At 38.2% G+C, this 25763-nt stretch overlaps 1 protein-coding gene across 1 annotated transcript in view; it reads right to left on the bottom strand.

Annotated features, from left to right (window-relative positions):
* The window catches only part of egfr (epidermal growth factor receptor), a 149882-nt gene extending 124407 nt beyond the window's left edge, over nucleotides 1–25475 (bottom strand). The window contains exon 1 of the mRNA XM_002939914.5: nucleotides 25370–25475. Within this exon, the coding sequence (XP_002939960.3) occupies nucleotides 25370–25454 (85 nt within the window). The 5' untranslated portion in view covers nucleotides 25455–25475. The remainder of the gene's footprint in view (nucleotides 1–25369) is intronic.
* Nucleotides 25476–25763: the final 288 nt, after the last annotated feature.

Raw genomic sequence — 25763 nt, 5'->3', positions numbered from 1 at the left:
ATTGATTAATTGAGCCCCCTGTTTGCATAAGGACTCTCTGGATTTTCAGAATAGTAACTCTGAACATCCTGCCACCAGCTCAACAATAGAAAGGATGCTGGGAATTGCTAGTCTACAGTCTTTAAGGAACTGCTTTAAGGTTTATCTAAGAGCAAAGGATAGAAAACAATTTGTCTCTGAAGCTTTTTTTTTTTTTTTTACATAAGTACCTTGCCGTGCAAGATCTGCAAGGAAACACCCAGTAGAACATGAGATACCTGTCTGTCTATAGCCTCGTGCCAGATGTGTGTTTGTGTGCCCAACTCCACTTATATAACCACCCGATGCTCTATTATTTTTGTTTGTGTCTTTTGGGAAAAATACATGTGCAACAATATCCATTTCAGATGAATGTTTTCTTGTTGCTAGCAACTGACTTACTTAAAAAGGTGTCATCGGGCGCACTGCAAGATGGGAGTCATTCCTCAAAACCACAAAGAATGCCTATAATTTTAAATGAAGGTCATCACAACCTGAACAGGAACAAGTAAAGTCGCAAAGACATGTTGCATAAAAGATTTCTATAGCGCATGATGCTTCTTTGGAAGCTTTTTTGCATTTCTTGGCAAGACAAACTGACAAAATCCTAGCATTCTTTGAGCTGACTTTGCACTATTACCTTTATTATCTATAATAAATATAATAAATGATAAATGGAATTTTCATTTTTCCACTGAAGGTGTTTGTGTTAAATTAGACAGAGAGAGGGACAGTGATGATGAATACTTGAGGCAAGAAAGTTGATTTATGGAGGGATTGCATTTCATGTGAAGAAAGAAATAAGAGCAGGCAGCAGGAATAGGCATGACCGAGCACGCACTGAATGTGTCTCTGAAGGGAGTGACTCCCTGCCTGCATTTATACTCATCTCCCATAGATATTGTATTTGCCAATGTACATAAGGATGAATCTTCTGTATTGCAGCAAAGTGACATGAGTGGACCCACACATTAAAAAGCTGCCTATACATTGTGCTTTAAGATTTTCTGACCCTTACTATGAAAAAAAAACATTCTTATCTTCCTGCTGACTGTGTGTTAATAAGTATACCTACCATCTTAGGTTAAAAAAGCAGAGTTGCAAAGGAATCACAGAAGTTGTTTTGTTTGTTAAGATAAAACCTGTGAAGAACATCTGCATTATGCTTGTCATACTGTCTCAGTGAATTTATTAACACTCATCAGGAGTAATTTTAAACCTGGATTTACTGGCAGATGTTTGAAAGATATAATTTCAAGCTTGTAGGGGTCAACTGGATAGTGCTATTGGCAAATCACTACAAATATATTTCCAAGGAGATTCTACAGCAATTGGATGATCTGGAACCATATACACAGGCAGATATTGGCCAGATTGTCCGAATTACCTGCCTGTGTGTATATAGTACTGATGTGACAATTTTGTCCTATTTTCCTTCTCCTTAAAATACACTATTTGGTCTATTACATAAAGAGAGAAAGAACTGACCTCCTTGCCATCTCAGTTAAACTCATGTAGCCAGGACTTCTTACTGCAGAAGGCCTGCATGCAGACATCATGGCAAAATGCTGGTCCAGTTTCTTTGTGGTTTATTAGAATGCTTTGTCGATTAACTGGCAATGGTACTGAGGAGGTGAAGTTCTGTAGCAGCAAGAGTGCTAAACCCTACATCCCTGCTGTAAAAACACAGTCAGATCTATTTCTTCCTTCCAGTTTTCTGTACGTTCATTTTTTCCATCTCTGCATCTCATTAGCAGTATTTCTCATTCTTTATTTTGTTCCCTTTTGCTCTCACACCCTTATTCATTTTTCTTTGTTATCCTCTTTGTTTGTTTTTTTCCTGTATTCCATGTTATACTAATTGGTTTTAAAGTGAGGAATCCTGTTTTCTACATCAGGACTGGAAATCCAGTGTCCTGTAATGTATCCTTTCTTTGGGGTCCTATAAATGTGAAATGAAACATTCGGGAGGTACCTGTCACTTTTTATCCTTACCATAATTATCTTTCCAGATGCATTCTACAGACCTGCAGTGTTTAATAAAGCAAGGACTCTTCCAAGAACAGCTTTAATCCTTCCTGCGTACTATTATAAATGCTAGGTAATAGTTGCTCTTTCTGCACGGCACTATACATCCAGCATCTGCTTTGTGAATTCTGGGTTATACAGCATTTTCATATCCTTACATTTACTATCGGAAGTAAAATACATTTGGCCCTTCTATTTAATGTCTAGGACTTCTTGAAAGGCAATTTACCAGTATACATTTTATATATGTAGTTTCCAATTTGATTTTGCAATTGTGTACAGTGGTACAGAGGGATACATCATTTCATGTTCTTGTCCAACACTGGTTATGAGAAAACTTAATGAGATGTATCCCATATGTGTGCTGCCATTTGAGTTTCAGTTCTTTGGCCAATGGCATCAGACCATACCCCTGGTGACTTGAAAAAGCAAAGAGAATTATTAGATTAAGACAAAAATTCCACCTTTATAAAAGCTAGAGAAAGCCCTACAACAAACATAAAAATTAATCTCTATCATTGGATATGATATCATGCATAACTTTTGAGGTCACAGCAAGAACAAAGAGTCTTTGATCTGCTGCATTAAAATCATCCATGTGGTTATATCACCTGGAACACTTTTGTGGTGGGTGGCAGTACAATTAACATATCTGATGCCTTGTACTTTTTTCTACAGAAAGAAAGAGTCTATGGCTGGTAAATTGCTGTCTTCCTTTAAAAAATGAACTTAGTGCTATTACCAAGTAATCATTCCTACATTTAACCTCAAGCACAACAAAAAGTTTTGAAGGGTCATCCTGACCGAGCAGTTAATGATAAGGCCAATGATTTTCCTGTATTTTGAAATTCTACAACTATCTGGGCAAAATCCTTCCACATTCCATTTTCACTGATGCAAATCATTGGTTATAAGGATATATATGGCTATGCTGTTGATATATAATTCTTTCTTTTTGTTACAAACAACACATTCACAGTTTTAAGGGTCTTTGGGGGTTGGCACTGTCCTATGAAAATCAGGACAACTGTATATACATGTCAGTGGGGGCTGTATATACATGTCAGTGGGAGTTGACACAATGACTGTCCCATCCAAGGTTAGCTTAAAAGTTTATCATAAAGAACAAAAGAACTCTTAGTGACCATAAATAGATATACTGTTGTCTAAGGAGAATTTTAGGTTTACCTAGAAGGAAAAAAGGAAAGAAAAATAACTGCCATACTGTTTAAGTATATATATATGAATATACAATAAATAAATGTTCAGTGCTCACTCCAATGTTCACTGCATCTCAAACAGACAGGTATGGGATCCGTTATCCGTTGGTTTATTTAATGTTTAAAGAATTTTTTTAGAAGATCCAAGCAGGGTCGGACTGGGCCGCCGGGAAAAATCCCGGTGGGCCCCGGCCCTAGTGGGCCCCAGCCCAGTCTGACCTTTGCCGGCGCTCCCCCTACTGACTGTTCCTCCCCGACGCGTTCAATTTATACGCGCTCGGGAGGACGTCAGGCGGGGGCCCTGCGGGGGGGTTAGGGGGGCCCCTGGGGGGGTTAGGGGACGCGGCTGGGGCACCTGCAGGGCCCCTGGGGCGGGAGCCCCGGTGGGCCCTGCACCCCCCAGTCCGACCCTGGATCCAAGATAAAGATCCAAGTCAGAGAAAGATCCTTTTCTAGAAATTCCCAGGTCCCGAGCATTCTGGATAACAGGTCCCATGCCTGTATAACACTGAAATAAGTACAGTCTCTTGCAAAAGTATAAATACTGTTGACCAATTCATACACTAAAGTTTTGCTCTCTGTGATATTTTTGTTTTAGCACTGAAACATGGCCCATTCCTCCAGGGCTTTAACTGAGCCATTGCAGGATATTCACCTTTGTTTTGTACCAATCCAGTTTTTGTTTTGTACCAAAAGATTTTTTAAGCAGCTTGAAACGAGTTCTTTATGGGAGTGATTAGAAAACTGACTGATTAGTATTAATATATAACAGGTGCAATGTTATGATACCAGTAAATAACAAATTGGGGGCACATAAATAAACCCTACATTATGCAGTAACATTGCCCTTTATGGTCTAGTGCTGGGAGTTCAATACGACCTTAAGGCCCATAAAGTGGATGTCCAAAATTTAAATAGTACTGTGCTGCCAATGACAAAAATAATTTCCAAAAACATGTTGCAACAGATAAGCTTTATAATGTACAGGTATGGGATCCCTTATCCGGAAACCCGTAATCCAGAAAGCTCTGAATTACGGAAAGCATGTCTCCCATAGACTCCATTTTAATCAAATAATTTTAAAACTGATCTAAAACAATCATTTGTAAGCTTTACTGTTTCTATAATGCTGAGTGAACAGGATGTGCACGCCATATATCACTTCCAGTCCTTTGCACACAAAACTTACATTACAGTTTGTAATTACAGGCTAGGATAATGCCACTTGCCTTTACACAGAAAGCTTGCAGCTTTAATGAATTAGGTGTGTCCTTAATAACATAGAGAGAACGCTATATGTCAGAATCATATGCTGAACCTGCAGTATAACTAACAGAGATTCTCTGGCACATCTTAAGTATAGAGGACATGTACAATTTCACCACCATTTTAAGAGGCTGTAGTGCTTAGCTATTATAATTGGTTGTTATGGGTAACAGCACTGGTACAATTTAGCACCTATGTTAATAAATTAAACCTGTATCTCTAAAATATGTTCTATATTCTAGCTGCACTGCCAACATACCCCAACATACCCAACAGAATCAACACCATACTGGTGCAATGGAATACTAGGAGCTACAAAACACAAGCAACAGTCAAAATACAGTTGATGCTGGTTCTGCAAAAATCCAGGTTTCTCTAATTCTGGGCCAGTAAAATACCAGATGCCAATCCCAATTCAAAATGGAGGGGGTGCTCAGGAATTGCCTTCCAAGATCAGGCAGAATTTTAACCATCATTCTAGAGCTAAGGATTACTTACAGTCTTGTCTTAAGGTGGCCATACACGTTAAGACCTCACCAAGAGAGCAGATCTTCTCCCAATTTCCCCACCTACAGGTGGGCAATATTGGGCAAATTTAGACTAATTCGATCATTTGGCCCTGGTGCCAAACATTCGAATTATAACGACGCGGGCGCAGACAGTTCGGGGACCGCATCAACGAGCCGATGCGGTCCCCGATCCGACTGGATTTTCTAACCTGGCCGATCGAGATCTGGCCAATTTCAGGTCAGATCTCGGTCGGCCAGGCCTCTCTGTTCTGCCCATGCACGGGCCGATTAGCTGCCGAATCGGTCCAAGGGACCGATATCGGCAGCTATAGTCGGCCCATGTATGGGGGCCTTTACTTGGGCTCCATGCTTCAGTTTTTATGGTATCTAAATGCCAAGTAATCTTTGGAGGCAAATCCTGTGTAGTTACTCACAGCAAATAGCAGCCAATTAGCATTTATCTTTTTATTGGTCAACAGTTAAAAGACTGATAAGAGTAACAAACAACTTTTCCCATTTTTAAAGAATTTTACCATATGTTCCTTGCATCTAGAATCAATAATAACAATGTTTCAATAACTATCTTTGGGGTTTTACCATGACAATACCACAGATTTAATTTCTAACATTCCCAAATTGTATTTTCTTCAATACACACAATATTTTTGCATTAACAACTTAAAGTAGGGCTATATTAGAAACCTCTTCAAAACCAAGCTAATCGCCTGAAATTGAAAACCAACATGACTTGGATGTAGTTGGTGGCCAACCTGGCATAGGATGGACAACAGTACCATATGGATGTTATCAAAAGGCCTATGAGCTGATTTGTTGGGTAAGTACAGTTTAGCTGTCAACATAGAATTTTGCCATATCTATCTATACTGAACACCTATTGTTGCTGGTCCCAGAATACAAAGCAGAATCAATGAATTTTATTATCTGAATGGCTCAATAACTTTTACAACACTACTGTCTTTAATGCCTATGCTTAGTTTGCAATGAGAATGAAAGTGATAAGGGGATTTAGCTGAGACAAAGGAACCAGTCAGATTAACTTTATAGACCACATAAATATATGTAATCTTAGGACGAAGACACATGGGGCAACTAATCACGATTGTACAATAAAATAATATTTAAAAATAACCAAAAACATCTAAGTTGTAAAATAATGGAGGCTAATTCTAAAGCAAGATATTATGTGTACACTTCACCAAAAGAGTGTTTATAACATAGGTAAAATTAATCAAACAATATTTTGGCACTCTTACGCTTAAATTTAGTTTTGAAGGAATAAGACTAGAAATGTAAACCATGTGCGTGCAATCAGGATAACAACTTTTAAATGGAATTCTTCCAGTTTGGCAAGCACACCATATTTTATAGCATTTGGCATTATTAGTAAATATTTATCAAAAGGAAAAGGCATAGCTGGAACAATATGTTTAGCAGTAAAAACCACATTTCAGTTGCATTCACTGCTATTACCTTCAGTGCGCTGTGCAAAATGTGAGTAATGGTTACATGGGGACATTGTGTAGACTGGAGAGACAATAAAACATTCTACTAACCATTTATAACAAGAAAATGGATTAAAGCAAACACTCTACAGTTGAGGTATCCACACACATAACAATGGCATAACAATTACAGACCGCAACCAGCAGCTTCTGGGGACCCAGTAGAATATCGAGTACAAACTGGCACTTTAAACATATGTGTGCCTTCCCCCTAGTTTCAGGGTGGTGGTTCTAGAACCTTTTTCTGTAGAGCCACTCAGTCAGGTGACTTCTAGTTTCTCCATTATTTTCAGTGCACTGGATAAATGCCAATACAAAGCATTCAGTATAGAATAGGTAGTGGCTATATCGCCGAAAATGTCTGGGGAAACAGAGAATTATGGAGTAATTAGTCAAGGTTAACAATAAAATAACATTTCAGAGCAAAAAAAAATGGGCTTCAACTAGTTAACTCTCCATAGCTTTGAAAGGAGTATCTGATTTGTCTTTCCTGTACAATATCCATTTATGGCTGTGTGGAAATGATGAGCAGTACAAAAGATGAGCCAGGTTGCCCATGATGGATCACTAAATACTCTCCATTTTCATCAGCTACAAACTGGAATCGGATGAATAGCAGTTATTATGAAGTGCTGAGTAGATTCTGGAATGAAATAAAGAGTTTCACCTGGATTTCACTCACTAACACAATTACTCATTGAACATATGTAACATTTTAAAACCTCAGCCACAGTTCATCAATTGAGATAAAAAGAGCTGTTGCTTTGTTACCTGAAAGTTATCCAAAAGGGAACCTTACCAACCATCGTGTTCATGTAAAGTAAGCAAAGTGCAGTCTTCTTAATAAAAGTGACTTTATTGTATAAAAAAAGAAAATAGTTTGGACAGGGAGACTTAGACTGTTTTTACTCTCTTCAGTTCTGTCGTTTTTGCTTTGTCCCACTTCAGAGTAATTGTATTATCCCCAAAAATGGAAATGGAAAAAGAAAATCAGGTTTAGAGCTCCAAAACATTTATAAGTTGACCTTTTCTACCCAAGATCCATTGTAATTGCCTCTTATATAATGCTTTACTGGGTCTCCGAATCTTCCCCCGCGCAGAACCACAGGGTAATATATGGTATAACAAAAAGGACTATAGAAAACATGGGGGCTCCCTCAACTTTGGTGGGTGAAAAAACTATATCTCATAATAGATGATGCCCACATATATGCAACTTGGCAACATTACCACATTAAAACTTAAATCCTGGGCAGATTTTATATATCTCTTATTAGAATTAGAAAAATGACAATATTGAAATGGATGTCATATAGACAGATGTCATGCCACTGGGAGAAAAATTAGTATCCCCCCCAAAAAAATATTTTAAGCCTTTATAGTTCAAGGCTTGTAGATTCATTTGCCAACCAATGGCAATGTGCACAATTTAGCTACACATGTGGTTGGTATTTTTGTGGCCTCCTGTGTTTTTCCAGTTCTAATGAGCCAGCAGTGCTTTTTCATTGAATACTGATGATTCAATTTGGATTGTGCAATAAAATTGTCATATAAATATATACAGTGGCTTAACTATCAGGGTGCACCTGGGCCCGTACCCCTTGGGGCCCACAGGTGACACCATGGCAATTATTACAGGCAAAACGGCAGAAATGTTTGCACGCACGCATGTCTGCATGAGATGCGCTTGTCTAGATGGGACGGGGCGCAGGGCAAGTCAATGCTAGCTATGCCACTGAATATATAATAGTACAAAAAGGCCCTAGACATGGAGAACTGGTCAAAATGTCAATACAAATATGAAGACAGTTTTGATCAAGGCTTACTTTCTAGCAGAATTTCTAGATTTGGTACAAACAATTTGGTAGTTTTGTGCACAGATTAAGCCTTTATATTTCACTTTTCGTTTACGAGATTTAGTTCCCTAAGATGATAAGTACCAGTGTTATGCTTTAACAGGTGGGTTTGGGCTGAACTTTACCATGCGACCGCCCGTGACCATACTATGCCGCCTCAAGACTTTGCTATATGTAGATCATGGCCTGCAGGTCTCGCCAGGTTACGGTCGGACCCACACATTACTAATAAGTTCATTGTATATCTTTTTCATTTAGAGTTTACATCCTTTGGTATTAATATATAATTCCACTGCCAATTTAATAAACTTCCATTGATCACTTTTACTGTATTTTCTGCATCTGTGACAGTTTTGCTTTTCAGTTTTATTGTAATATTTTATCAGGCAGCATCCCATGTTTATAATAGGCCAATGAAATCACGGAACAGCTGATTTAGGAACGCACGTCAGCTACGTGCTTCAACCTGTTTGTAAACAGAATACCAAATAAATCCCTCTGTGTTTAAAACCATGTGTGCTGTTTGCAACTTCTTCAAGATAAATTATAATCACAAGTCTGAAAGCTTTTCCATTTTTGGTTCGATGCTGAGAAAACATCTTTTTTTCGCGCATATAACTGCTACCCACTAAACAAGAAAGGAAACTGTAGTGATGAAACATCTTTTCCAGGCTCTTGTGAAATCACAGTGAAAGAATTGAAAAACCTCAAAGTCTGCATAGTTTTATGGGACATTTCTAACATTTTAAATGGTGCAAGGACTTGCAAAATGTGAGATAACCTCATTCCAGGGATGACAAAATGACAAAATCAAAGCCATCAGTAAGATAAGGATCTAACTCTGGCATTTACAATACTATTTTGAACAGCAACATGAGAAAATTATCATTATTTTAATGTTGATGAATGTTGAAAATCTCAAACTCTGAGCTCCCTCAATCTTGTTGCATGGTTTGACCTTCACGTGGAGTGCCATAGCTTTAAAGAATAAGTAAACCTTTTTTTTTCTATTATTAAAATTACTCTAAACAGCCTCCCAGAATTGCCTGCCTTTGTCCCTCTGTTCTTTCTGACCTGGTTGCTGAGTTACATTCTGTCCTATTCCACTCCTTCCTTGTTCAAAATGAAGCTCCGTCCCCACTTCCTGTTCAGGTCTCTCACTACTCCGACAACTTGTTGGAGTGGAGAGCCCTTCTACGCATGCCTGGAGGGCAGCAGGAGTCAGCCTGTGCACAAGCAGGCTTTTTTTTCCCCAAAGCTCGTGCACGAGTCCCTGCTCATTCTGGTTCATTCCAGGGCAAGATTATCACTGTGACTAATAGTGAAGCAAGAAACGTGAAACACACATTTACAGTTCATAGATGTGTTAATCCCAAAGCCAAAAGAAAATACTTTTAGCAGGGCTGTATGTGTGACTTTAGATGCGTCATGGCTCCACATATTCCTTCCTTGGGGGTAAATAGTAACACTTAACTGCAGGCAGCAGGTATTTTTTTGAGGCCAATGCCGTCAGATAGACAGAAGAAACTTGGGATCTTCAAATAAAAGCGCGCAAGATCTTGCTTCCAAGTGTACGCGAGATCTCGCTTCCAAGTGCGCGCTCACAGCGTGCATGTCTCTGCTTCAAGGTGCACGCTCATATTACACAGTCAGCGCGCACCCGTGCAGACGTGCGCCGGCTTCACATGAGGGTGGGGGCTTCCGCTCCTAGGAAAGGACTTTTAAAGATGGCGCAGGTGATGGGGATACACCATGGCTAGCGCAGAATGCGGTGGAAGTAAGGTAGCCTTATATTAAAAATTAAGTTTGTGCAAAGTGTACAGAATAATGATCTAAAGCTAAATATATGATTTTGAACATTTACATCTCCTTTAAAGACAAGTATCACTGAAATAACCTGCCTTGCGCCTTAAGGTTTAGGCAGGATCAGCCAACCAAGCCCCAGAATAAAACATCATATACACTGGTTCATTTGGAGTTAGATACTGCAATTCCCTAAAGGAAAGTTTAATAATTTCTCTCTGCACAGTGATGAAGGGCGAACAAATAGGAAAGGAACATGCCCCGTGACCGCAGTCCCCGGTTTAAGGGCTCCACGAGCACTTTTGTCAGACATGTTGGATTGACAAAATGTATTCGACAATCGGATGTAGTCACGTTGGTCAAAATATAATGGGATTGATACAAAAAACTTAAACTTTTGCCATCCAACACGACTGTCGGAAGGGAACTTTGCATGCTGCATCTGCATCCGACAAGATAAAAACTGATTGTGTGGCAAAGATTTTTTTTTCCTCATTAAAATACACAGAATATCAGATGTAGACACATGAACAAAATAAAACATCCAACTTTATCTGATCCGGCAATATAGTACAGCCTATGGAGATCAAATTTTTTAGGATCCTAAAAAATCTTGTACTGTTACATGCTGGATCAGATTAAAGCTGACCCACAAAATCTGTTCAAAAACTCACAGAGTTTAGAACACGAACAATTACCTCCACATTCCCATAGTCAGCAATTCTGATTTGTGGGAATTCTGAACATGGAAAAAATGCACTGAAAAAATGCATTCATGGGGCATATGCTTTGAGAAAAAGTATATGATGTAGTGTGAAGAAAAATCAGTTGCAGTGGTTAGTAATTGTAATGTAGAATATTTGTGCACAGCCCATGGGCATTCATGTAAAAGAGACCTATTTCACAACACACATTTGTAAAACATATTTATAATGGTAAAATTCAGAATCAGAATATCCAAATAAAATTCAAAGTGCCCAGGATATTGCCACCATCACACAATAAAGGGACCCGTGCATAACTAAACTGTGTTTGCTTCTCTCTGTCTCTTTGAATTATATATTCTGCTCTTCCCCAAGATCGCATTATGAAAACTCATTATTGGTTTCTTGCTTGTCATGTACAACATTTCAGATGACCAGAACTGTTGGAGAAAACAGTGTGAATAATGGCTTGGAGAAAATTTGATCTGAACAGCAGAAACAGTGCATTTCTCTAGAAAGATGCTCTTTTTCCATTTGTCTCTATAGTAAACTGAGCTTTTGTTTTGTGCTAAAATAGTTACAAAATGGTTTGATTAGCTTGTGAAAGTCATGTATATCTGCTTTTCTTATTTAATCCATGGGAATATTATGGCCTTTTAATTTAGTGTTAAACAATGCCACGTGTTCCTGTGTTGTTATTATTGGATTTAATCTGTCATTACATATTTAACCAGTTGTATTAACATTTTATAAAAATTTTCTATAGAAACTTTGATGGTGATATACTATCTGTCACGTTTGAGATCCATATTTCATATAACTAAGTTATTGTTGAATGTTTGAATGTTTCTCTCACCTAAACTAGACCTCCTTATTGTTTTACTGTCAGATGTGCCACAAGCAGCAGTAGTGGGCCAACTGGTCAAGCCAACATGGCAAAGATGTCTTGTGTATAGCCACAATCGAATACACTGACATGTCTTGACCTCCTCTATATGTCCCTGGTCAGTTAGTAAGTTAACCCACTACAATTGCCTTTGGCATTCAAAAAATTACGTACATTTGTGAAGTGATTCTGTTTTACAAGCTCAGCAAACATCACCCACAGATACTGAGCAAACACACATGTAAAGTCTCATATTTACCAAGTCAACATTGAAGCCGCAAAGTGTACATCACACTGTAATTAAACTAATTAAAACACTGCACCCACTCACAAAGGAAAATTGAAGTTGACATAAGGTATAAGACTCTAGGGCTTGATTCAGCAGCAGTAGAATGATTTAAGCATGGTTGCAAAAATAAGAAAACACATTTGTGAGAAAATATCATATAGGTTAAAAATCCATTTAAAATTTTCAAGTGGCATTGAATTGAAGCTCGGGCTAAAAATAGTAATATTTTTAAATTGGAATATTGCAAAGTATAAGATTGTAAGAAAATGCTTACAATTCTGTGCATATCACTAAATCATTAAGAGTACTGTGCTTTTAATTGTATAATTGAATTAATATGGCATGGATAGGTGCGGGGTTTCACTGCTCTAAATTACTATCATATTTAAATTACAGTTCCTTTAAAATGTTATGCTTATTATACAAATGTCTAAAAGATCTGCTAAACGCCACAAGTAACAGGTAATGAGTACGAAACATGTTTTTTTTAAAATCTCTTGATGGTTTACATAGTGCTGCAAACGCTGTGGGCAAGTAAGATCTTGCAGGAAAACAGGGAATGTTTTTAACGTCACACAAGACAGGTATTGTCAAGGGAAGGGTTTAGTAAGCACCTGGTGGCTGTTTGGAACAAAAAAGGTGCTTTCATATTCCATCGAATGGATTTATAGATCACATGTAAAGAACCTTAATTAAAAAAATAGAAACCTGTCATTAACAAGCTAACCTTATGAATATTACCCCCAAAAAATGATCTTATATGATTAATAAATGTAGAATTATTACTAAACGAATGTGCATTCAAGATTTGGTGACTTCTGGTACCACCTAATTCATAATATGCTGGTGCTTATGTAAAAACGCAGATGGAGGGATATTTTATTTAATCCCATCCGCTCTGTGATGTAACTGCATCAACAAGCATGACGTCAGTCTGTCTATGGACACACGGAGTGGATTTCAGTTTGAAAATGCATTCTCTTGCATTTCCAAATACACTCTGTGTGCCTGTCAGTGCAGTCAGAACACAGAGGAAAGCAACTGCAGTTATGAGCATGTGGAGAAACAGTCATGTGTGTTATTAGCCTTATAGGAAGAACATAATGGCCATTTTATTGTATTGCACCAAATAATATAATGGGTGTAAGATCCCTTATCTGGTGCCCTGTTATCCAGAAAGTTCAGAATTACAGAAAGACCATCTCCCATGGACTCCATTATAAGCAAATAATTCTAATTTTTAAAAATGATTTTTCTCTGTAATAATAAAACAGAACCTTGTATTTTATCCCAACTAAAGGTGGCCATACACGGGCCGACTATAGCTGCCGATATCGGTCCCTTGGACCGATTCGGCAGCTAATCGGCCCGTGTATGGGGAGAGCAGAGCGGCCTGGCCGACCGATATCTGGCCTGAAATTGGCCAGATCTCGATCGGCCAGGTTAGAAAATCTGGTCGGATCGGGGACCGCATCGGCTCGTTGATGCGGTCCCCGATCCGACTGCCCCATTGCCGCCCACATAATCCGATCGTCTGGCCCCAGGGCCAAACGATCGGATTATTATTTTTTTTACCTAAATGGTCCCCGATATCGCCCACCCGTAGGTGGGGATATCGGGGGAAGATCCGCTCGCTTGGCGACATCGCCAAGCGAGCGGATCTGCTCGTGTATGGCCACCTTAAGATATAATTAATCCTTATTGGAGGAAAAAGCCATTGGGTTTAAATGATGTTTAAATGATTTTTTAGTAGACTTAAGGTATGGAGATCCAAATTACGGAAAGATCCCTTATCCGGAAAGCCCCAGGTCCAGAGCATTCTGGATAACAGGTCCTATACTTGTACTGATGCTTCATAGATAAATGAATAATAATTACTTAAGGGAAATTTGGTGTCTGAGAACCCCACTTCTACAAAGGAGACATAAGGAGAAACATTAAAGGAACAGTAACATCAAAAAATTAAAGTGTTTTAAAGTAATTAAAATATAATGTGCTGTTGCTCTGCAAAAAACTGGTGTTTTTGCTACAGAAACGCTACTATATAAATAAGCTGCTGTGTAGCCATGGGGGCAGCCATTCAAGCTTGAAAAAAGGAGAAAAGGCACAGGTTATGTAGCAGATAACTAGTAGATAAGCCCCATATAATGGGGGTTTATCTGTTATCTGCTAAGTAACCTGTGCCTTTTCTCCTTTGAATGGCTGCCCCCATGGCTACACAGCAACTTACTTATATAAACTATAGTAGTCTTTCTGAGGCAAACACACCAGTTGTAGCAATGCAGGGCAACAGTACATTATATTGTAATTACTTTTATACACTTTCATTTTTTGGTGTTACTGTTCCTTTAAATTACAGCTCAGATATATTCATAAAAATTAGAAGCTGTATTATTCTAGGTCATTTTAACAGTAAATTTGTGCAACTCACAAAAAGGAAAACCCAGAAAAGATAACTTACAGCTAAAAAATAGAGGTTTTTATTTTAAGTTAGAAATTGTAAAAAAAACACACACTGTACAATAAAATTAATCTGATCTTAAACCACTAACAATATAGTTAATTACGAACATAGAATCAATTTTAGGTTTCTTATCAAAGGCCCAGACCTGAATCAATTAGTGCAATGTGGAGTAGTCATGGCAACAAGCTTTTGTTCTTAAAACACAATAGCATAAGAACCATGTCTGGGACAAAGAAAATTATTAACTGTGCTGATTAAGTACAGGGACTGTTGGAACTTGCATTCTACAAGAGACGGGTTCTCTTACTCTTCCTGAAGTTGGCAGACATTTTTGGAGAGAATGAAAACTGTGCTAATTTTATGTGAAATGCAAACCCTCAGAAATGATACATTTTTTCTACTTGTAAATTTAACTAGGCCACAAACCGTGATCATGTCCTTAATCGTTGATCAAACAGCATAAGATGTTACAAGGCTGTCCCTCAATCCTGACTACTAAGTCTAAACATCTAGGCTCTCTTATCCACCTTTTTCCTGGGAAAATCACACCTCCACAAAAGGTGGCTTTGATGTTTTACAGACCCACTGTTGTTAATGCATAAACAAATTGCATGCAACCTCCTGGCAATGTAAGCTGTAAGCTATTTACAATACAATGACAGCATACTCCTTGTGTTAAATTTGCAAACAACATTCCCTGTATTATCAGATATAATATAAAGGTAAGACCCCCCCCCCCCCCACACACACACACACACACTCCCTACAGACTGTACCTGTGTTGACTGACCAATGACCTTAATGCTCTCTGGAGTTGTGGTCAAATCGAAATGTATGCCTACAGATCAGATAGACAGATCAGTGTAGTTTGAATTTCTATGAGTATGGCTAACTATGCTCAATGTTATCAAAAAGTATAAGTAGCATTAGGAACATTAGCAACTTTGATCATTTCCTTAAAAGGACAGTCAACTTTACTTTACCTTTTAGTATTTTTTAGAATGGCCAATTCTTAACAACTTGCCAATTAGTCTTCATTTTTTATTTTGTAGGAGTCATCGACCCCAGCAGCCAAAAAACTATTGTTACTTTTTATTACTTATGTTTCTATCCAGGTCCTGTCCTTATCATATTCCAGCCTCACATTCAAACCTTTGACTGTTTGTTATGGTAATTTATTATTTGCCAAAATCTGTGTATGCCCAAAATACAAATATCCAGTCGACCACCCCATGTATCCTGAAGAAAAGTAGTTGCCCTCTGACATTTCCCATTTGTTAGTAACAGCTATAGGCTTGCAGGATTTTCATTTTGGAGAAAAGAGTATTTATAAGCTGGAGCACAATAATGCCCCAAAGACTCCAAAGAGTATTGCATTGGGAACTAATAAAAAAGCACATTACTATTACCAGCTTGGATGCACAAAGCAGAGTATGGAGTGTGATAAAATCATACAATGTTGGTGAATGGAGTGCCCAGCTTAACTAACCAAGTAGTGCCATAATTGGTGCAGTGGAATCAGACCATCCATGTGTATGGCCGATCAACTATGTTGCAAGTATATTGTTAATGTTAGAAGTACAATATCTGCGCTGTAAACTGTAACATTAGTACACTAATAGCAGCTTGAATTATTTTGAATACCTGTGTTTATTCTTGTTATATCTGTTACTTTCCATGCACAGAAAAAGGACAAATTTAACCCTTTAAGTGCCACCTACCATTTACTTTATTTTGCCTATATAAAGTACCACTGTGTAAGCAGCATAAATTGTGATTTTGGATTCACATATTTACTGGCAACACCCAATATGGCAAGATCAAAGGACCCTTGATTGTGAAAGGGTTGAAGTACTATTAAAACCAAAATGAAAATGATTAGGTTGACTAGGCAATCAGAGGCTCCTGGTGTGTTTATACAAAGACACTGTTGTTTTTTTGCTCCTATTCTACATTGCCTGATGAAGCAGGAAAAGCCTGCGAAACGGGTTGCAATATTGTTGTGAATAAATTATTATTGAAAATTACCACTTTTGTTGGTATCTGCCTGGAGGAGGTAAGTTCACTACTACCTCCTCTGAATTACCCATTGGGTTTTTAAGTGTTTTTAGCTAATTTTATCCTTTTTTGGCGCCTCTGTTTTGTCTTATCATTATATCGAGTCCACCCCGAGTGGAGGGGTGTCATCCCCATTTTTCTTCCTTCTACAGAGAGCGACTTCTTATTCCTAAGTGGGGTCAGGTTAATCTCCCCACCTGCCTATACAGTGGTTGCCTAATGGTAACCCTGGCTTGTGAGTATTAATTTGTTTACTCTACCATTACTCCTTGTAAAAACATATTACACTATTGGGGCTCTTGGTATTCCTTTTTGTTTTTAGGTCTAATTGCAGTAAGTTTTCCAGTACAGGTATTCCATGGCTCCATTGCCTTCCATTGCACCACAGTGTACAGAAACCCTCCTTCTCATTGTTATACTTTGAAGTGATGGATTTGGGATTTGAAGTCCCTCTGCTTTCCTCAAATGAGTAATATACAGATTCTCTGGAAAGTAGAGGTTTGTTGTAGTTTGTGTAAAAAATGCACATTTATTTCTGAAAGTTCACATAGTATTTATGCATCTATATAAACCCAACAAAATTACCTCATCTATTACTTCATGGGTATAATTTCCCTTTAATGGAAGCTGCAGAAGGTGGTCACAGGCTTCTCTCTGCCTACATAGTCCTATTGTGTTCAATGGAGCTTTAGATAAGAAAGGAATTTTTAGTGCTTAAAGTTCCCTTTACACCATAAGATCCGCTCACTTGGCGATGTCGCCAAACGAGTGGATCTTCTCCCGATATCCCCCACCTACGGGTGGGCGATATCGGGAGAATCGAGGCTAATTTGATCGTTTGGCCCTGGGACCAAACGATCGAATTATAACGACGGGCATAGGAAAAGTCGGTCCGGGGACCGCATCAACGAGCAGATGCGGTCCCCGATCCGACTAGATTTCTAAACCTGCCCGATTGAAATGTGGCAGATTTCAGGCCAGATATCGGTCGGGCAGTCCCGTCGGTACTGCCCATACACGGCACGATTAGCTGCCGAATCGGTCTAAGGGACTGATATCGGCAGCTAGAATCGGCCCATGTATGGGGACCTTTAAGCATGATCCTGTGGAACAGTGCACTAGTTATAATGCAATAGCATGTATTTACCAAATTTTTCCAATGAAATATATTGACTAAAGTTTGTATCTGTGATTAGTTGCCCGCAAAATATCTCTGCTACCACGGGTGACTAATCTCTCCTAAATCTTTCTGCCAGCAACAAATGGAATCGCCGGTGGAAAGGCCTATGCATTGCTTTGGTTTTCCAAAGTTGCGCTAAGTTTCCTCCTGCAGGCAACATCATCTGCGTGGGACATCAGTCTAATGCATGACAGCTGACATTGCAAGGAAGGTGCTGATAAGCTGAATGCATGCCTTATTCAGAAGCATTGTTTAAATGCAACAACAAAAAGCTTTCAAGATTCTACCTTATAAAAACATTGCCAGTGAACCAAAGTGGAACCTTGGCTTCAAACAGTGATGTACAGGTAGCAACTTCAGGGGCATATTTATTATACTGTTTAAAAAATGTCAACAAAATTTGCACACATTGGCAGGCTTCGCCGTGTAAAAACCTGCGTAAAATCGACGTAATTTTTTATTGCGTTTTTTCTTCTGCCAGAACTTACATAAAATAACTGCATAAAATCTGGTGTCAGACAGCAAACTTCTCCATTTATTTAACAGAGTTTTTTACACCATTTTTCCATCAAATTTAATCTTACACAGTATAATAAATAGGCTCCTTATAGTCTAGCTAAGCACACAAGTACTTGCACAGACACTGGAAACTGTAGCAAACTTTCAGCACTTGTAACATACATTCTGATAACAGAATATCACAATGGTCGGGCTTATCAATAATTCATTGAGTTCATAATTAGACCAGCTTAAATACAAAAGACAGAGAGGCAGCATTAATTAATAGTTAATTTGCCTACCTTTCAATCTAGCTGGCAGCCTGCAATCATCGACAGAGAAAGAATTTTGTTTTCTTTTTGTCTGCTTGTTAAATAATGCTTTTGAAATAGATCTCACAAGAGGAAAACATCTGCTCACTTTTCCAGGTTATCTAACGGGCAGTAATTAAAGCTGATGGCAATATTTTTAGAAATACATTATTCTGATGCAAAGCAACATACAGTAATCACATCATTTTTTCAAACCCTACTCATCTGTTACGGATTTCATCTACACCACTTATCTATAGCACTTTATATAGCAAAAGAGGAGGTAGCCCAAAGTGTCCTGCCCAAAATGATCCCCAGTCTAAAACCAAACGATCCTAATGGTTTTTTTTTCCAGGTATCCACAGTTTACAAGTGAACATAATGTTGTTTAAGCTTACCCTAAGACCAATCACATCTAAACCAGTTGAAGTCTTTCTTATAATTTTTGAACTAACTTAGGCTGAAGCCACATAGGTGGATTCTCAGCCTGGGGATAAATCCATGCTAAGAATTGGACCCTATGTTTAAAAAATCTTATTGTTGTGCCTGTGCAACTGGAACCATTGCATTGGCCCGGGTACAAAACTTTGCATACATGCACCCAGGTAGGGCACAACAATTAGATTTGTGTAGTGTAGGGGCAGATTCTCAGCCTGCGTTTATCCTGAGAGTCTGCCCTGTGTGGCTTCAGTCTAAGACACAGGTTGCAGCAGGTTCAATACATTTCAGTGAAAGGACCTTTTAGTACAAGATAAAATAAATGTCTCCAGGGCATATAAAAGGTAAAAAAAATCACAGGACATGTTCCAATACTATGCAAACAGTCAAATTAAGGTAGTTTATTTAACCAAGTGATCATTTGTGAGCACTCATACTTTGTGTCCTTAAGTGTGATATATTTTATTTACCTCTAAACTTTGGCTATGTAGCTAATATTGCTAGTGCAAGCATTCCGGTTCCACTAACTGCATTGGAAAACTCTTTTCAGTGGTCATGCATATATGTGTGCAACCCAATAGTGTTGTTAATATAACAAGTGTCTGATGCTTGTCTACGAGAAACAAGTGTAAATGGCGATACTGCACTTAAGCTTGAGCTTAAAAAGTCACTAGAAAACACAAGATTAGTAAAATATTGCAACACTACTATTTCTGCTATGGGTTCAGCTACCTTTTATAGTGCCTATTAACAAATAAAATTAGTTTTTAGTATAAAGAATATAGATTTGATCGATAATTTAAAAAAAAATACTTTCATTTTCTGTCAGTGTTGTTACTCTCATAATTTACATAATGCCTTCACCTTTGTAAGAGAAGAGGTCAAGTGAGCAGTATATTTTAAGAGCTTGCTAGTTAATACATGAACAAAAACCCACAAGCAGCGAATTACTGGTCAACACCATTTTGGCCAAGAGAGGCTTAGCTGAAGTACTGCGTCTATCATTCTGCCTCAGGACAAGCAACACATTTAGCAAAGCCACATTTACTTACTTCTGTGCAGTAGACAAGATACATCACATACATTAATTTTTATGTCAGTAAGATCAGAATCCCTACATTTGATAACATGCAGCACCATGCTCTATAGGACAAACAATCAGATCATATAAGAAGAGTGGACTGTAACATCATATTAAGTCAACCATGCCCTTGCAGGCAGACAATTTTGAATTTTAGCACTTGTCCTGAGGCAGTATGATGGACAAAGTACTTCAGTTCTTTTCTTTGAAAAGACATCAGAAGGGAATCTGTGCCTTTAGTAAGATTCCGATAGTAAAGGAAGAGAGAAAGCTAATATATGAATGATAGGGCATCTTCATCTCTTCAGTTACTGCTTAACTAACCCTGCCAGTAACCTTAATCAGCTAAGCTGGTAGGTATTCTGGGAGCTGTAGTTCTGTCATAAATGTAGTGCAAAGGCTGCAATGTGTAATTCCTCACCTGATGTGATCTGATAATATGATAAACAGAATTATCGCTGTAAAACTGTGTCTTGCTTTACATTGAAATATAAATATAAAAGGTTCCAGCTCCTTACAGGAAAAGCAACAGTAAGCATAATCTACACTATATATATATATATATTTACACATATATAGGTGGGAGATGATGTAACAGTTTGCTAGGTACAGAACCATATATGACTATGGATATACTCATATTTCTTTCTTTTCCTAGCACACTGTTATATCTCAGACCTGGAAGACAAGTTACTTAAGACAACTCCCCAAAATTTTACATATGGAGAACAGGCAGAGACTTGTAATCCTGGAACGAGAATTGTGTAATTAGGTAGAGGTGTGTTTCCATTCCAGCGACCCAATTGATCTGAGAGTCACGGAAGGCGTTCAGTGAAGCTCTGCAGCCGCGCGAGGGGCACTGCAATCTGGCTTGTTCTGCCACTGGATTCCAGCCAAACCTCCTCTGGCAAAGTTCAACATTTACAGGAGTGCCGATAATAAATTGAAAAAAAAAAGTACTTTATGTAAGCTACAAAGGGATTGTTGTTTAACACCTGCACTCCCAGTCTCACTTGGTAGTTATTGAAGAAGAATAGGGCCAAGGACTGTTTGGCAAGAAAGTAGTTGGGTTAATAATAAAGAATAGCACAAAAACATACATTATACAGGGGAGTTACTACAGTGGTTCCAGGTCTCAAATATCACCCCGATCATCATGACCTGGGGGGCCTTATGAGTAAAAAGAATAAGATTTTCCCAGGCACTCCATTTTTGGTTCTTGTGAGACACACAAATAATCCCCCTGCACAATGGATTTATGCTAACAAAACAGTCACAACAAATGGTAAAAAAGAGGGTTGGGTACTGGTAATCATATTACACCTACATGTTCATCTGTATCAATCATTAAGATGGTAAAATTTACTAGTCACCTGTTTGAAAGCAAACATCTCTTTGATTGCTATAAGTTATTGTACCTGGACAAGTTTGTGCTTTTCATTAAAATGGGGGAAAAATTAGTATTTTATGAGATCAGCAGGTGGGATTAAAAAAATACTTACATACACAAAACTCATGCTAAATGTAACTTAGAGCACACTGAATACAATGTTTTTGATCATTTGGATTGGTGCATTTCAATAGCCCTTACCTTTTGTTTGTTCACACAAAGCTTTACAACTCTGCATGAGAACAAAAGACTTTTCAGTTCCCAAATTAGGTGAAAAACAAACAATTTTTACAGCACTGACACACCCATTTCTCAACCTGAGCATTTGTGGATGTTTTGCTAGTAGATTATCATCAATTTTGAAGCATTTACATGATTCTGATTTTGCTGTTGACCAGTATTTAGACTGCGGAAGTAAAAAAAAATGCAGCTATGACAGCTATCAGCCTTTAACCCTCGAAATCCATTTGTTACAGAATGTTATAGGAAACTTGCAGCCAGTGACACTTGTTGCTTGAGTAATGTCACTGAACCAGGTTGGAGTAATGCTCATGTCTATTGATGTGTTATGACCAGACAGGCAGTAGATTAGACAACACAACAATACATTGCAGGGCAATCTTTCATAGTGTACAGTACTGTCCTGGGATGTCTTTATTCCCCCCAAGTTGCACCAGTTGATGAAAGCATGTCAATGTAGTGAAATCAAACATGCCCCTTTATTTTGTCCACTGTCAAATTAACATCCAGTGCCTGCCTAAACCTAATACAACTGTATTCATAATGGATTATCAATCATTTTTTATTTACAAAGCCTATTATAGGTTTATGGGGAACGGCACACAGGAAACTGGAAATATAAGCATTTTATTAAAAGGGAGAACATATGGTATTGTGTGCACTAAACAGTCAGATCTGCATATTTCTATTTAGTAAATGCAAACTAGTTTACATTTTCTTTTTCAGTGCAGTGGAAGGGCTTATATTTTTCTCTGCCCTCTTTAGATGTAATCTTTACAGAGTGTAGCATTACGGCTGCTTGTGGGGGCCTGTCTCTGCATGCTGCATTGTTCCTACTGTTTACCTCTTTTTGTTAATTAACTAGATGGAACAATTAACATTTACAGGATGCCCTCAGAGTTTCTGTAATACACAGCAACTTGATTCAAACATGGAAACTGAACTCCAGCCTTGTACATTTACTATGGTTTCAGTAAAGAGGTCAGCTTGCTTGATGACTGTTGCCTTCCCCTGCTAGACAAGGTAGGTTTTCAGATTAGACAGAATTCCATAGAGATCAGGAAGTGTTGGTCCAATTGTTTTTCCCTGCTGTAAAACTCGTAAGTGATATTACACAATCAAAAGTTTAATTACATTAGAACCATTAGAAGAAATGAACAACCATGATACTAAATCATCACCTATGCTCTGTCCAGGCATGAAGATTTAAAAGTGTATGATCAAGTTATTGCAGGGAGCTTGGTTTTAGTTTTATCTTATAAAATGATTAAATGTGGCACAGTTCTTCGGGCTCACAAATACCCACAGTCATACAGTGTTCAAAGGCATAGCAATTCTTCCATGAAGTTCTGAAAGTTCTACCCAACTCTCTATGCGTAGTAGAGAACTCTCCTATTGTGCCAGCCAGCACTTCTGTATATCAGCCATCCTGATGTTATCTAACATATGAAGATTGATATGCAGTTTTGGGCTGCCAATATTGCACTGTAATTAAACAGATGGACTGACGTAATGTTTTTTTTTGTTAGGCAGTAGAAGGAAGCTGTTTAATCCATCTTTGGCCAAACACATAAAGCAAAAACAGGGAGTCAGGTGCACAGATACCAGGCAGAGGTCTTACTGAAGGAATGTCATAAATATATCATACACACAAGTACAAAAAATCCTTTGGCTCCAGGTAAATATCAGTGTGATATCAGCAGCAATGACATTTGTACCAATTTATATAAGACAAAATATTATGTAAAGCGGCTGAAATAAGTATAAAATATGCAAAACACAAACATTAAATAAAGGTTTCATTGAGATTTGACATGTATTTATTTATTTATACATTCCATAGTGGAATGTTTGTGGCACCAACAGAATTTGCAACCACTGTGGCAGAAGGAAATAAAAATTATGGTGGGGGGACAAGTTTAGTCTAAAGCTGGCCATACACTCACTGATAATATCGTACGAAACCCCGTTTACATTGTCACATTTATTCAGTCGAACTGCACACCTGGAACAGACTGAATTCTATTGCCCCAAGTCAAGACTTCAGCATGCCCACATGACAGAACTGTTAAAGTATTGTTATTTTTACAGTACAAAGTGCAATGTACTAGAACAAATACAAATCTGTGCTTGTATAGCAAGCTCCTGATAAATTCTTTTCTAAAAAGGGTGGGGAGCCAGCATCTTAGCCTTAGTAGTTATTTAGCGGATCCTATTAACTACACACATGACAGTATATGTTAACCATCTGTGGTCTGAAAGAGCGTGGTAAAACAAATTGCTCAGAAGTCAGAGAAGAATTTCACCCACCTACTTATTTATAAAAAAAAAATGGGTTTTGTTCTTAATGTTATATAAGCTACAACACATAACTGAAAACAGAGGCAAGATCAATTTCATTAAAAAAAACAAAAAAAAAATCATTGTTGGACAGTAGCATAGGCTCCCATGAAATGTCACAGATATTTTATATTAAGTCCAGATGCTGGCGTTTTATAACTATACATACATTCACTCACCAGTAAGCCTGCCTCTCTATATATACTGTAGATATATACATATTTAAACACTTGTTTATCTGCTGCATCAATCAATCCATCAAATGCAAATAAAACTGTTGTAAGTTATGTAAATAACTGTTTGTAGTTTTTTTAAGTTCCTTGCTCTTGCCTTATGCCCTGTGTGTGGGTTTTGAAGCTGAAGATGAGTTCCAATGAGGGCAAAGTAACTTAAGTCAGAAAAATTATTCACTATGCAAGCTTTTTATCCTTTGAACATATTTAATATAGGGTTTGCAAACCAGCTAAACTATTTAGCAACCCATATAACAGTACAAAAATACTGTGCAGTTTATTGTTTGCATTAGTGCACAGTATAGGTTATAAAGCTTCTTAATTAAACAAAAAAAAATTTGCACAAAAAATATGCCACCTTGCAGCAGGTCTTACAAATGTGTTATGTGTAATTAAAAGTCACAATGCAATATTTGTCTAATGCATAATATTGCAATAATAGTCAAATAATGCATTGCTGAGCACACATTTTTGTTCTTATTTATGCAATTATACCATAGGATGATTTTTATTACATCCACCCACTAAGTATCTCTTTTATAGAGGTGTTTCTGTAACCATTCTACAAGGACATAGTCACAAGTTTATACACAGGGTGACTACAAATGTACACAGCTCACACTCCAGGACAGTCTCTGCCATCACAAAAGCATGTCTTTTCAAAACACAAGACCAATTTCTCAGGATAATTTTGTAATATTGCTGTCACAGCCCACTGAAGGAAAGGGATTTACTTTCTTGTGTATTTCCTGTATCCTTATAGTTCCCATAGGAGGCACAGGGAGTCCCCTTGTCCCATATTCAGACCAGAGGAGGATTACCTGTATCCAGCCAGGTAGGCTCACCCTATACTCCTGGCTACACTCTGTAGGTCACAGGAAATCAATAAGTGGATGTAGAGAGAGGCAATTCACTAGCCAAACCAACACTGCCACTATCAGAAACGCAGAAAGTCTGATAACCCTTTGTGTGCCAGGGCTGGCTTCCCTACAGGCACAGAAGCAATGAAGTGGCAAGTGAATTTCTTTCCTTACCTTTCTTTTCTTCCAGAGAAAAGCAGGACTGACTGACGAAGAAGACGCAGATATATAATCCCACACTCCGGCTAAAAGACCCCATCCCGAGTCTTCAGCTACCCCCAAGAACAGAAATGAGGATGGATCCTTCCTGCAGTCCTGTGCTTTATCTGCTGCCTCTGACACCGGTCTTGTTTCAGTGACCCAAATCCACAGAACGCCTCACATCCATTGTGAACACGATATATACCCACGGGGGAGCGGAGGGAATAGAAGGAAGCTGAGAGCGTTGGACTCCGAGCTTATTGTGGGGCTCTCTCACATGAGACAGTCCAGTGTCTTCTCTTATCTGGTGTATGGAGAAACAGCAGGGAGTAAACGAAGTGCCAGTGACAGGAACTGCTTATCCCTA

The sequence above is a fragment of the Xenopus tropicalis genome, chromosome 6 (assembly GCF_000004195.4).
Source record: "Xenopus tropicalis strain Nigerian chromosome 6, UCB_Xtro_10.0, whole genome shotgun sequence".
NCBI classification, from domain to species: domain Eukaryota; kingdom Metazoa; phylum Chordata; class Amphibia; order Anura; family Pipidae; genus Xenopus; species Xenopus tropicalis.
Note: the sequence above shows the minus strand (reverse complement) of the source record. Positions and strands in the feature narration are given on the sequence as shown.